Source organism: Puntigrus tetrazona, chromosome 5, assembly GCF_018831695.1.
Source record: "Puntigrus tetrazona isolate hp1 chromosome 5, ASM1883169v1, whole genome shotgun sequence".
Classification (NCBI taxonomy): domain Eukaryota; kingdom Metazoa; phylum Chordata; class Actinopteri; order Cypriniformes; family Cyprinidae; genus Puntigrus; species Puntigrus tetrazona.
The window spans coordinates 12,395,290-12,410,355 of record NC_056703.1 but is presented as its reverse complement, the minus strand read 5'-3'; the positions used below and the strand labels follow the sequence as shown (position 1 = coordinate 12,410,355).

The window sequence follows — 15,066 nt, the reverse complement described above, 5'->3', positions numbered from 1 at the left end:
TAATGAATAATGATTCTGATTAATTATATTTTACTATGATTTGCCTTAAATATATAAATAATTACATTTTTGCTGTTAACAATCTACATAAATCAGCTTTTTTTTGTGACCATGGACCACTAAATTAGTCGTAAAGTTAATTTTTAATTTTATTTTATTAAGATTAAGATTACATAGTCAAGTCAAGTCAACTTTATTGTCAAATATGCTCTATGTACAACATACAGCACAGATGAAATTCCTTCCCTCTCTAACCTTGCAATCAATAATCTCAAAGCTAAAATAATGTTAGGATAGGACTGGTCGAGATGCAACTATTTGAAAATCTTAGGGTGCAAAAAAAGAAAAAAAAAGAAAAAGAAAATAGCCTTTAAAGTTGTCCAAATTAAGTTCTTAGCAATGCCTATTACTAACCAAAAATAAGTTATAGGAAAATTACAAAGTATGCTAACGGTGGTTATTGGCGTACAAGAAAAGGATTGACCCATGCAATTTATTTTTGAATATTGCTACAAATGCACACATGCTTCTCATGACTGGTTTTGGCAGTCCATGGTCACATATAGGCTAGTAAAATTAATAAATGTCCCCCCGATCACCTATTAATCTGTCCTCGTGTCTTCCCAGCACTGGCCACTAGATGGCGCTATCAACACTCTCTAGGTGCACGCATGCGCATTAGCTCACTTTCCCGTCCCAATAACAATCATTGAAAACGAACAGCAACCCCCGAAGATTGTTACTTCATCGGGCCTTTATTTTCAACAAATCGAGTCGACCATGACAGAATTACGCCACCGAGGAGCGACGGATAAAGAACTGCAGCATCAGAACTCGGAGGATAAGGTAACGAATGAAGGAAGAGATGTGAAGAGATGCATGTTGTTACGGCTATCATTTGAGCTACATGCTGTCATACATGAAGAGAGAAAAAAATCGATTATAGGTCGTTAGGTTTCTGGATCTCGCCAGAAAGTGTCCTGTCGCAGCAAGAAAGCAGCTTTTAATGCTTTAGCTTGATAAATGATTGTATTTTCTAGCGTCCATGAGTGTGTAATATAGCAGATTAGAGCTAGAGGAGTCTGAGCATCATCTGGGCTCTGATGTTCTTCCTGTCCTTCTTCTCATGTACTGAAGGTTTCCTCAGTGTGTCCCAACAAAACAAAACACTATAAGGACGTATTGTATGTCTCGCAGTTGCCATGTTGCTGAAATAAAGTTAAGTGGCATGAACAATCCCTGCTCTGTTCAGTTTAGGAGGTTAAACTCTTAAGGACGAGCTGTGCTTTCAGCAGAGTTTGAGGATTTCCGTAGTGCATGGACTGATCTTCATACTAAGTAGATACAAAGATAAAAAACATGAAGACTGAGAGAGACGTGGGTGGATGGGTAAGTCAACATTCATGTGTCAAGTGTCATGACCCTTTAGACATGACCACAGTATATAAACAAGACTTATTAGAACGACTTATTCTAAGTTAATAGCGAAATATGCTATACTTTACAAATTTGGGCTCTTTTTTTATTTTATACACTTTTTTTTGGATACAGAGAGGCAATTTTTATCAGTAAAATGCGATAATGCTATTGAAAAAAGTACAGTGAAGAGTCATTGTGTAAATTGACTTGCACGCAGCCTTTATCTCTGAACATACACGGTCAATAGTTTCTGAGAATTTTCTTTGGTCAATCGATTTTGGAGGTTCAACGTATGACTTCCTTCTGCGTGTTATGTTGTATTATAAATTTATTTCAAAAGACGAAATAAGGACTACAGCCTCTTCTATCTTCAGTGCTGCCATCATGCTGAAGTGATGAAAAAATAACCCAAGCGTGTATAAGTGTAGCTATGCTTGCTAGTGTAATGATAGTGTCCACATTATGCTAAAAATATATATATATTTTTCATTTGAAACCCAGAGACCTAATAGGCCTACTTAATCATGCAAATGAAACTATGTGCTAAACTATCATTCAAATATCAGTGGTCAGGCAAATGATCTGAATGCGGTCATGTTCTTGTGGTCATGACTTTTTTTTTTCCAGCCTTGCGTCTGTATATTTAGCTTTAGACATATATCAGAGCAAAATATAGATTTGAGTATACGTTTTGTTGTTTTTGTGCATTGCACATTGATTGAAGACATTACATTTCAGATTTACTTTATTTCCTCTTTCTCTGAGTTTTCTTCTGAAAACAACAGCAACAATAGTCTCACGTCATGTCAGATTTTTCTTTCTTTAATGAAATACAATTATATTTGATTAATTTTTAAATGGATAATTTCTCCAAAATGAAAATTCCGTCATTTACTCACCTCATGTTCTTCCAAACAAATGTTCGCCAAACAGTGGACTTTTAACGCTATTTCCCAAGATATTACACAGATTTCTATATATGTTGCTGTGAGCGTTCAAGAATTGTAAGAATTCATTCGTTAGGCGAGAGAGGCCTGCTGAGTTTATTACATTAGACTGAACTGTGCCATTGTAATAAAACAGAGAAAGACACAATGTCCCTGTTGAGTTTAGGATGGAGTACACTGCATGGCCGAAAGTATGTGGACACCTCACCCATATGGGCTTGCTTTCAAAACCATGGGCATTAATAGTAAATTTACTGCCATTACAGCTTCCCTCTTGTCAGTTGTTGTTTCAGTCCATCTCAAAGGCTTTCAGTAGTAAGACAATACAACGTTGTGAACATTGCCCAGAATTGTATAAGCTGATATAGCAGGAAAGGGTTAAGTGCTCATGGAGAAGATGAGTTTGGAGCATTGTGTCATCTGCCTAGATACGATTAGGTTTACGTCAGGGGTGTCTGAACATGGTTTCCAGAGTGCCACTTTCCTGCAGAGTTTAGCTTCGACATGCCTCAACACACCTGCCTGGTAGTTTCTAGCAAGACCTTGATTAGCTGGTCCAGGTGTGTTTAGCTGAAGTTGGAGCTAAACCAAAGCCACCGGAAGGCAAGCCTGCAAACTTTAGCCAAAAAAGAATAATTGCAAATGCTAATGCTAACATTCCAGTCTTGACGTCAGAGTTGTGCAACAGCCAGTTGATGTTTGAAGATACTATAGAAATGAATGAGAAGGGCCGTAAACTAAATCCTACCTCTCGCAACTCTATGTTGCATCATTTTTAAGCATGTTTTGATGCGTTCGTACAAATTTTAGCTAATACATTGCTTATAATCTTTCCACTGAAAAACAGCGATCGCGGATGCTTGAGGCTTACACCTTTAGAATGAGTTTGTCAAGAGTAATTGTGCATTTCATTTAATCTATTCGTAAACATTGACACATGCAAACAAGACCGTTTCAGTGCAAGGACGTCTTCGTCAGGTAGCAGCTTATCATTTAATGAATTGACGCCTATCAGCTTGTCCTGTCATTAAACAATAGTTTTGGATTTACATGTTTTTTAGAGCGTAGCAAAAAAAAAAATGCAATTTAGTTTATGGCACTTTTTTAATTTCTACAGTACCTCTAAACAATCATCGACTCTCGTCGCGATTGGTTATCAAGGCAGACATGATCGAAGTTTTTAAATGGTACGTAATACAGACCCTCATGTCTCCCAATAATAAGACAATCTCCGGCTGATCTCTAGGCGCAGGGTTGAACCCCACCGGGTTAGGTAAATTCTTGTACCGGATAAGGTTATGTAAATATCAGCTGACCAAAAAATTTTACTGGTGGCATATGATACTGGCACATTTAAGGTGAGCTCCTTATTAAAGCCAATCTACTGTAAATGTTTGTCTAAGGAGGTTGTGTAGCTGTTTGTCTGATTTCACACACCTGTTAGACTAGAATGTAGCTGAAATTAGGAGGAGGATATACAGGTGTTATGTGTATGGAAATTAAACGGCCTTTTTACTGACAAAAAATATGTTATGGTTTTCTTTCGGATGTTTAGGCCTTCAGTTGCTCTGTGTGGATATATACAGTGTTGGGAGGGTGCTTTGCAGATGTACCCTATTTTAAATGTATTAAGTAGTTTAGCTATTTCAATAAATTTATTAATAATTGTAATAAGTATTCTAACTGATTAATTCTTGATTTTCTAAATGCTTCCATCAGTAGTAATCTACGCTTATTACTGTCATACTTTCAAAATCCTTCAGCAATTAAATTAAATTATATAATAGTAATTTTGGGGGCACAGCCACCACAAAATCAGACTTCAGTACCTCTTTTTACTTTGAGATTGTTAAATATAGAGATTTAAAAACATAACAAGGTATTATTTAAAAGCTGTGACACCAATTATTAAAACATAACTTAAATCATATATATAAACCTGAATAAGAACAGTTATGAGATAAGCATGTGTCCTATTCTGTGCCTTAAACTCCTGAAACATTGCTTATCTCATACTTTAGACATCAATGCAATTTGGGAAAGAAATCAACGAAATATTCTGAATAAAAATTAACTGTAAGATTACGGTTAGGCCTATTTTGTAATTAGTTACTCCCCAAAAGTGTGTATATATTCATGTATTCGTCATTCATTTACGTGACCATTTTAAATATACACTGCAACTACCACTATAAGCCAAAAATGACTTTCCAAAAATGGAAGTTTGGCGCAAGTTTGATATGTTTTCTCTGCCTGAACACCAAATACAGTCAGACATTGCTTTTAATGAATGTGACTAATTTAACACACGCTGACTTCACTCATCTCTTTTGTAGACTGTCATTGATGTTATATTTGTCGTGGAGTTCCACGTTTCCAGATGGCTAATGCAGCCGTCCGCCAATTTTCGTCGGAAGTGTTGCTCATACTCTGAGACTGGTGTGGGTCAAACCTGGCAGGAAGACTGAAAATGTCTCTCTTAGGAAGAGTGGGATGTCCTCAGTTCCTCGTGAGCTATTTGCGGTCAGCGGAGCATTTGAGAGATGGGGGAGGAGGTGGGAGGTTTGAGGGGGGATATTTTTAACTCTGGTGTCTTGAATATCAGGATGTAGTCCGTCTCCATGGAAACCCTGGATCTCTCCAGCTCTTGCTGTCAGATGAGTGTCAGCCGTAAATGTACTTTAGCTTGAGGGTGCTCTTTGTAATCAGATCCAAATGATCTATGTCAGATGGATAGAAAGAGGTTTCTGGAACAATCATAATAACAGCTCGACCAACTGGTGCAGGACCATCTGATGATGACGGCCTGTTGCTATGGGGATGAAGGCAGGTCGTTTGTAACTGTGCAACAGGCTACTTAGACACACAGGCCTGCTAGAAACAGATGGCTGCATTTACTTGCTCAGAAATACAGTAAAAATAATAGTGTTGCGAGTGCAATTTAAATTAAGCACTTTCTATTTTAACGCTTTAAAATTTCTGTGAATCCAAAGCTGAAGTTACAGTCTTTGGTGTCACGTGATCTTTCAGAAATCATTCTAATATGCTTGTTTGTTGCTCAGATATGTTTCTTATCATTATCAATGGTAAATAATGTTTTGTTTTTGCATTCTTGCTGAAAATAACAATTTATTTCTTTTTTTTGGGTGTTGTTCGAATTATATCAGTTCCAGTTCTTATTGATTTCCAATTTTGATTTAAGAAAACCTTTTACATATCAAGCACATTATGTGTCTTTTTTCGCAAAGCTTTTAATTGCTGCTGCTGCTGAATACCATGAACAAAAATAAGAAAGATGCATAAAAAGTGGACTTGATTAAGAGCTGTTTGCACAGTTATGGATAAAATGAATAGAGGTTTTGAACCAAAGCCACTGTTTTGAAGAAAAAATATTATGCAACTAAACAATTATGAATCAATCATTCAGTTACTGGATGAATCACTGTTTTGAATGAATCTCCAATATGAATGATTCCTATATAAAAGTCAAATGCATTTTTAACAGCCAGGTTCACCACCTAAAAATAAATAAATAAATAAATAAATAACAATATTTGACGGTATCCAATTCCTGCATTTGATTCTGGAATTGAAATTGATCTTTGGATTTTAATGAGCCCAAACTGTAGCTTTAGTATTCAGAATTCTTTGCAAGTGAGCCAACTTATTACATTTAAATCTTGTGTTTATTTCTTGTGTTTCTTGTGTTTTGTGTCTCCAGGGCTCTGAAACAGAGGGCAAGGAGAGAGATGGAGCCTCAGACAATGAGACCAAATCAGACTCTGGGGTTCCTGAGGTTCCCGTTTCTGCCGATGACACACCAGAGGTTCTCAACAAAGCCCTCTCTGGACTTTCCTCACGGTAAGCATCCCTAAATTTCATACTAAAATGACAGACAAAAAAGTGTGTATAAAGCGTCCCTTTCCACAGCAGATTACTGGCATGTCGCTGTGAACACCAGAGTATTCATTCAATAAAAAGGCCACTGGAGCTTTTAGTGCTCGCATTAAGAAGATTATATTTCCACCCAATATGCTTTGTGTTAATGTGTTTGCCTCTCCTGCAGATGGAAGAACTGGTGGGTGAGGGGCATCCTCACGCTGGCTATGATCTCCTTCTTCTTTATCATTATTTACCTGGGCCCGATGGTGCTGATGATGATTGTGAGTGTTTTCTCTTCTTACTGTTGTAAACACCAACAGATCTTTTCACTGACGACTTAAAAACTACAATATATTGTCTCTTTGTTGCTTTTATTCATGCATATTAAATTACTCAGCTAAGCAGCAGCATTTTGCTGAATGTTCATGCAGGTCTGCAGGTATTTTTATGATATCGTCTGATAAAAGATTGTTTAAGTTATTGACTGCCAGTTAAGAGCAGCAAAAACACAGGATGGAATCTTGCTTTAAAAAGCAGCTATAAATAGCACTTCAGGGTGGAACTAGTTGGCCGCCTGTTGGTTTTTCATTGTTGTCCTTTGTGCGTCTTCCACAGGTGTTGTGTGTTCAGATCAAGTGCTTCCATGAGATCATCACAATTGGTTACAGCGTGTATCACTCTTACCACCTGCCCTGGTTCAGAACACTAAGCTGGTGAGACCCGCGACATGCACCTGCCACCTTCATTTCCACGCTTCATTGCCTCTCCCTCTCTCCCTTTTCTCATTATCTGTCACCCCAGATCTCTCTCTGTCTCTCTCTCCCACCGTGCGCTGCCTGTAATTAGAGAGCATCATCATCTTTCATCTTATCGTAAAATGGCTGTCTTAATGTCTTACCAGGTCTTTCATTTTCTGTTTAAAAATCAGTAAGTGCTGCACTTGTTTATTCGTCCAGCTATACATGCTATCACCAGCTGTATAGAGGTATGGAAATTCACTCTGGTTTAGACCACAGTCAAACTGTAGCGTAGTTCATTTTAGATGCGAAAGAGAAGGTTCACCAGGTTGTTTAAGTAATGTGAAAATCCCACTGAATTATTTGTAAAGTTTTAGAATTTAGTGTTGAGTTAACCACGACAGTTCACCCAGAACCCCCAAAATGTATTCATTTAAATCATTAATTACTCACCCTCATGTTTCGACCATCGTTCATTTTTAGAACACAAATGAAGATATTTTTTTTTAAGAAATATAAGACAAAAAGTATTCCTTTTCCAATGTCCTTACTATCTTTTTTTGGTCTTGAATGTGGTAGTTGCATTGATGACTAGCTCCGGATTTCCTCAAAAATATCGTAATTTTTGTTCTTACGGGTTTGAAACAACACGAGGGTGAATAATTAATGACACAGTTTTCATTTTTGGGTGAACTAATCCTTTAAACGTTTGGAAAATCTTCAGGTTTCTATATGCCAAACGTCAATATGTAGAAACTCTGAAGTAGTAATCTGAGATCCTAAGGCCTTTGGGAAGGTTTTCAAATACCTCTTATGAAGAAATGTCATATTTTCATGTCCAAAATCAAAAAGATAAAACTGTTTTAAGTTTGCATGTGGGTGGATCTCCAGTAACAGAACTGGGCATCCCTCATATTTAGTTACATAAGTCTAAACGTAGGTTTTAGTTGCTTAATGCGAAATATTGTCATTAGTTGTCTTGTGTGCAGAGTATGACATTTCTTGATTTACCACGGTTCAACTGGTGAACTTTTCTTTGAACTAATTTTTAGGCTTTTGTAAATAAGATATTTGGCAAATCGGGTATAAGTAGAACCATTTCTCTTTGTTAGTCCTTCCGTGTAGCCCAAGGTCATGATCCTATTTGAGCTGCTGCTCAGCTACAGTCTAACCATTTCCTGCATTTCCTAACAAATCGGCCCATTATAATTACTTTGACAACCATTTGAAGCACTTTGATTAATGAATGGATGTGAAAGGACTTTGTCAAAATAATGTCTGACTGCCAGTTTTAACGGTTTTTGACAGGTACTTCCTGTTGTGCGTGAACTACTTCTTCTATGGTGAAACGGTAACAGACTATTTCTTCACACTGGTGCAGAGGGAGGAGCCTCTACGCATCCTCAGCAAATACCACCGCTTCATTTCCTTTGCCCTGTACCTCACAGGTTAGAGCCTCATCTTTCCTTCATGCACGCCACTTTTATATGCCATTGATGTTTCTGGCTTTAAGGTCTTTGGGAACTAATAGTTCTTACTGTTACTGCTCGGTCCAACAACTACTACTGTTTCACACAGAATGCTGAAAGCAAAATCAGATGCAGTCTTCAACATGTGATTGCTGCTACCAGTTGAAATGTGGACGTAATGATTTTAGATTTTTTCGGGTGTTGGTTTTTCATGAGCGTTAAGTTAATGTAATCCAGGATGTGGTTAGGCTCTATGCCTGTCTGTGCACCCCTCGCTCTTTTTTCTCTTTCAAAAAGGATGCTAAACAGCAGATTTTGTCAGAAGCTAAATGAGAAGTCATGATGTTTTTTCTTATTATTTTTGAAAAAACACATTAACATTTTATCACAGCTACAATACAAACAGATAGTTAAACGGTTCTTATCGAAGCAAGAAAAAAGAAAAGGAAAACAAAATACACGCCAAACAAAATAGGCAGTGTGATCAAAATAGGGTATATAAACAGGATAAGAAGAGCACAATTAAAATAATATTTATTAATTGATATTAAATAAAAGTTTATATGTATGAAGCACCAAAAACAGGAAATAATTATGTAAACTTTGAATATATAAATGTAAATTGGGAATATATATTTGTAAATCAGAATCTGAATATACACTTGTAAGTCTAAATATAAATAAAAAAACGTAATATATAAATATTAATCATGAATTATATTATGTAGTAGTTTATATTATGAATAATTTATTCAGTCAATAATAAGCATGAAAAAATCATTTATATATTAAGAATTATAACTACACATTTACAATTTACATTTATATATTCATTTATATATTAACTACATTGATTTACTTCTATACATTCATGATTTACAATTACATGTTATATAATTCTGTTTGGTCTTCATAGACATCATATTTTGTCATTCATGTATGATAAGAATAAAAATAAGAAAACCAAAGTTGCATATGAGTACCCTATTGATTATTTGTCTTTGAATGAAATGTGCCAGAATAATTGTTTCATTTTCTGTGTAGCACAGCTTGCTGTATACATGTTTTTATAAAGAGTAACAACATTGTTTATTGGTGTAAAGTTAAACAAGATCCTCAGTTTATCATGTGCTGTCAGCAGACGGTAAAACATGTATAAACCTTGCAGATTGTTCAGTGTTACATGGTCTTGGTTTGGCTTAAACAGGTTTTCTTGGCCACTGGCTGGTTCTGACAAACAGGACATAATTAGTGACAGTGTGACTGGTCTAAAATAGTCCTGTAGACATGTGGGGATGGCATTTGGTGGAACTAGAACTGTCTGTTTTATCAGATGTGTGTGTGTGTGTGTTTTCCAGGGTTCTGCATGTTTGTTCTGAGCCTGGTGAAAAAGCACTACCGCCTACAGTTCTACATGGTGAGTGAGTGAGTGTGTTAATGTTCGTTTAGGCTATAGAATAAGTTCGAGAGTGTTTTTGTGCACACGCTCTGACATACTCTCTCAGACGTTCTACAAACACCCATGCGTTAGTCACTTTTTCTGGCGTTTGGACACAGACCTTACACATTTCCTATCTTTTCCATATCATAGCAGTGTCTTTTGTTCCAGATTTGAAGTGAATAGAGCTATTCATCCCGTCTTTCTCTCTCCCCAGTTCGGCTGGACCCATGTGACCTTGCTTATTGTGGTGACTCAGTCCCACTTAATCATTCATAACCTGTTTGAGGGGATGATCTGGTAAGATGACGTCTCCTGTGTACCACAATCAAAACCTGTATTTACACATTTAAACTGCTAAATCCAGTGTCATTCCACAATATTAGATACAGCACAGTTGCTTTTTCTGGTGTAGCTGATCAGTTTGTTAAAGAATATCTGTTTCTGTGTGCACAGGTTTATTGTGCCCATCTCCTGTGTTATCTGTAATGACATCATGGCTTACATGTTTGGCTTCTTTTTCGTCGCACCCCCTCTCATCAAGGTTTGTGTTTTGAACACCCCAGTTGAATAATATTTTATCAAATGTGAAATATAATAAAATTGTGGTATAATATTTAGCGGCATACTATTCAGAAGGATGCTTTAATGTTTTTGAAAGTGCTTTATACTCACCAAGGCTCTATTACAGTAAAACAGTAATATTATTATGATTTTAAAAAAACTATTTTTGGTTGTATGTTCCTTGTCAAAGCTATATTTTCAATCATTACTCCAGGGTTTGCTAATTTGGCACTCAAGAAGCATTTATGAATTTTATATAAAATAAAATTGTGCTATAAAATTGCACATATTTTGTTTTTATGGAAACTGTGAAACCTTGCTATATATGCTATAAGGTGTTATTTACAATAAGGTGTTGTTTGTTACATTAATAATTGTTAGTATTAGTATTAGTAATTGTTAGTATTAACTAACATGAACAAACAATGAACAATGCTTTTATTACAGTATTCATCTTAGCTAATGTTCATTCATACAAATACAATAATTTGTTCATGTTAGATCACAATGCATTAACTCATGTTAATAATGATTTATTTAATGTTGAAATTAGCATTAACTTAGCTTAATAAATGCTGCAGAAGTCATGCTCATTCTTAATGTTATATAATGTTTAACTATAATGTTAACTAATAAGTTTCATAGTTTTTTCACGTTTGATCAGTATTGTCTTTAATCATTTTATTGAATGTTCTGTTAAATGTCCTAAAATGTGTATTTTATCACATAAACTATATTAAATAATCTGCAAATGTTATTATGTTTAAACTGTATAACTGCTGTTTTAGGATGTAAGATCCTGATAGAATTCTTTTTGATTTGTCTCCAAGCTTGATATTAATCTCTCTTTAAAATAAGAAGCAGTTGCTTTTTAATGTTTTTGTGTAATGCAGTAACATTCGTACATTTTTGAGTGTGGCTAAAATAACTGCTCTCAGTGTCCTCTGTGTAATGTTGTTTATTTTTAGCACAGTTCTCTTAATACCAGAATTGTTTCTCTGCAGTTGTCTCCTAAGAAGACGTGGGAGGGGTTTATCGGGGGTTTCTTCGCCACTATTGTTTTTGGAATCTTAGTGAGTAATAATAACCCACTTCCTGTTCTTTGTCTGGTCTTCGCTGAATGTTTTCATGTAGATTTGGCAACCTTGGTGACGTAAGAATCATTATTGCCTCGATTGACACCTTGGAAGTCGCTGATAAGTTAATTTAAGTTAATTCGATGTGTCTGAACAATAACAAATCTTGTTTCGTCTCTTCTCTAGCTGTCCTACGTGATGGCAGGTTACCGCTACTTTGTGTGTCCTGTGGAGTTTAACAATGACTCCAACAGTTTCACAGTAGACTGTGAGCCATCTGAGCTCTTCCAGCTTCACGACTATGGTCTGCCGCCTGTATTGCAGTCCCTCACGGGCTGGGTAAAACACACACACACACACACGTACACCGTCTGTTAGACACTTTCTCCCCATGTCTCTCACTTGGTCTGTCCACTCCATCTCTCTTATTGTTATTTTTCTGATCTTTGTGTCTGTTTACCAGTAGCAGCCATCTGCTGTCTTCCCACTCTCTGTGAATCTGTCACAGCCCTGCTTGACTCTGTGTTTTGTTGATGATGATATTTTTTGAAAATTCATTTTATGTATTTTGAAATTGCACACAAATAAAGGCAGTTTTTCCATTTTCCTCTTAGACCACAGTAAAGCTGTACCCATTCCAGATCCACAGCATTGCTCTGTCAGCATTTGCCTCCATCATGGGACCTTTTGGAGGCTTTTTCGCCAGCGGCTTCAAAGGGCCTTTAAAATCAAGGTGGGATCATCAGATCTCAAAAGAAAAGTGCTTCAGTCTTGGTTTCACTATTACCTACAGCAATCTTTACCAAAAGGAAGCTTAAGTTGTCTGTCTATGCAGTAACAGTGAAAGACATATTTCGAGCTTCAGTGCAGCTGAAGAGTTTCCTGTGTTTTAAACTCTGCTCACTCTGTCTTTCTGATCCCCATCACTGCAGGACTTTGCAAACACCATTCCAGGGCATGGAGGAATCATGGATCGCTTCGACTGTCAGTACCTTATGGCCACATTTGTAAATGTTTACATTGCCAGCTTTATCAGGTAAGACTGTTAGTGAATTTTCGGTACAGTTATGTATGGGTTTGTATACAACTTCTAATCATAACATACATTACCATTAATATAATATAACATACATTACCATTCAACGGTTCTTGATCAACATTAAGGTTTAGTATTTTAATGTATTTTATTCATGTGATGTCAAAGCTGAATTTTCAGGAGCCTTCAGAAATCGTGCTCAAGAAATGTTGAAAACGCAACATATGTCTTGTGGAATTTGTGATACATTTCACCTTGATGAATAGGAAGTTTGAAAGAATAGTATTTATTTTATTTATTTATTTATTTTTGGTTGCGTTAAGGACTGAACTAACATTCAGGACTTATTTATATAGCCTACACTGTAGAAAACAATATTTGTTTCACCTTGAAATAACTTGTTACCCCACTGCATAAAGTTGAAACAACCTATTGTTTTTTTTTGTATATAATGTTATATAATTCATTGATGTCAAAGGCAACCTAGCCTATAGTTATCATTATGTCAGCCTATTATATCAGCATTCCACAGGTGTCCATTTTTATTAGTTTATTTTATGTAATATTTATTTATATTGAGTTTTTGTGAGGATGACTGAGTGACTGTACATTTATATTTTATTATTGTGTTACTGTTCAATTATTTTTTGTTATTGTCAATGTCTTTATAATGTCAATGTGTAAAATCCCTGTACAATTATAATCAAATTTATACGTATCGTGTGAGTCTTGAGCATAGAAATATTGTGTTTTGTTTTTTCTCGTCATTTAGAGGGCCGAACCCCTCTAAAGTCATCCAGCAGCTTCTTGCTCTGAGACCAGACCAACAGCTCCACATCTTTAACTCGCTCAAGGCTCATCTGACAGAGAAAGGTCTGCTCCCTGCCCTGGAAGAAGCAGCCTAGCTTTTCGGCCCACCCCACCGGAGCAGGCTGTGAATGGAGGGAGGACAGAGAGTGCAACAGAAGCAGATCCAGGCATGTATGGAAGCGGGAGATGAGATGATGAACATAAGAAGGGAAACAACAGAAAACTGAACTACAATCTTGGGTCATTCCATTTTCAGTGTGTTTGCGAGAAAGAGAGTGAGTGTGTGTATTAGTGTGTGTGTGTGTGTGTGTGTACAAATCAGTGTTTTTTGCCTTTTTTTATTTTTGTGAATGTTTTATGTTTATCTCTTACACCACAAAAGAATATTATATATATATATATATATATATATATATTAAGATGACATTGTTGTTACAGTTCTTTGTGAATCGAGCTGTACAATTCCACTTGTGTACAAATGTTCTGTACCTATAGATCGTCTGAATATTTTATAGTGTTTGTTTTATTTTGTTTTAATGCACTGCTCATCACACTGTCATTTCAACCTCAGGCTAGTCTTTTTGTTTGTTTTTTTGATAACGGGTGTTTCCATACGCCATCATAGTTTCAAAAAAGATTGTATTTTCACTGCAGAGTGCCGTAATTCATTTTTCCGTGGTGATGGGTTTTGTAACATTACATTTAAGAGAATTGTGTTCATTGATATCAAACGTGCCAGTCAGTGGTGACTGTTACAGTTCAGCTGCGATACTGTACTACCTGAGTCAGTACTCGGTTACTGAGAGGACGTTTAGGCCACATCAGGCTAGAATTACGTGGTTTTCGTGTTTATTACAAAGAAAAGGTCCCTGTAAGCCAAATAGGAAGTAACTAATGTTGTCTATAGTTAATCATAATTAGTTGTTACTCAGCACTGAAAAACACCATTTGGAGATGCTGACAAACATTTTGCACTGAATGTTTAAAAATTACTGTATGTGGCCTAAAAATCATAATTTTATCATTTCTAGTTGGATTTTAGTATTCTATTGTCACTGAGCAGTTACAAGCTAATCTTATTCGAGCTTTGTGTGTAAGTGTATGTGTGTCACATGTAAGGATCAGCCTGGGCCATAAAATCTCATTGACTGTTTTGGTTTTGAATTAATCCGGTTTTGTACCATGTTCACTGCATGAGACCACCGTGTTGTTTTTTGATTCTGTTTCATCTGTTTTGTTACTACCATCATCCGCTGTGTAAACTCCACCAAAACATGGTCAGAACTGTAGTGTTTTCCTTAAGCTCCTTTCTTCACCTAAAATGCGTGTCATAATCACCTGTGCCATAAACAATATTTATTTTAACACAATGAAACCTTAAAGGGTGTCATCGAGCAGCTTTAAAGGAGAAATGTTATACAGTAAGCTGTATGAAGATGTTAAGAGGCTCAGGTTTACAGTCTGTACGTAGAGTCCGTTGCCATTCAACAATAAAGATCCATGAGCACATGCTTTCAGACCTGTGTGTATCGACAAAACTGATAAACTGTATCGATGGTGGGCAAGTCAAAATATGTTAGTCTTTCTTATGTAAAAATGTACAATTTGTTTTTAACCCTTTTATTTAGGATGTTTTCTTAAATGCCCACAGGTCTCGAAAGATAAACAGGCAGCTTATTACCTGAGTT

At 36.2% G+C, this 15,066-nt stretch overlaps 1 protein-coding gene across 1 annotated transcript; it reads left to right on the top strand.

The window, feature by feature from the left end:
- The first annotated feature begins 687 nt into the window (after positions 1 to 687).
- cds2 (CDP-diacylglycerol synthase (phosphatidate cytidylyltransferase) 2) lies at positions 688 to 14,074 on the top strand. The gene is given in 14 exon segments (XM_043239593.1): positions 688 to 846; positions 6,088 to 6,227; positions 6,433 to 6,529; positions 6,864 to 6,961; positions 8,294 to 8,433; positions 9,813 to 9,871; positions 10,110 to 10,192; positions 10,349 to 10,436; positions 11,461 to 11,529; positions 11,719 to 11,871; positions 12,147 to 12,243; positions 12,246 to 12,265; positions 12,465 to 12,568; positions 13,341 to 14,074. Coding segments are annotated over 14 exon segments (1,347 nt in total). The 5' UTR covers positions 688 to 780; the 3' UTR covers positions 13,474 to 14,074.
- Positions 14,075 to 15,066: the final 992 nt, after the last annotated feature.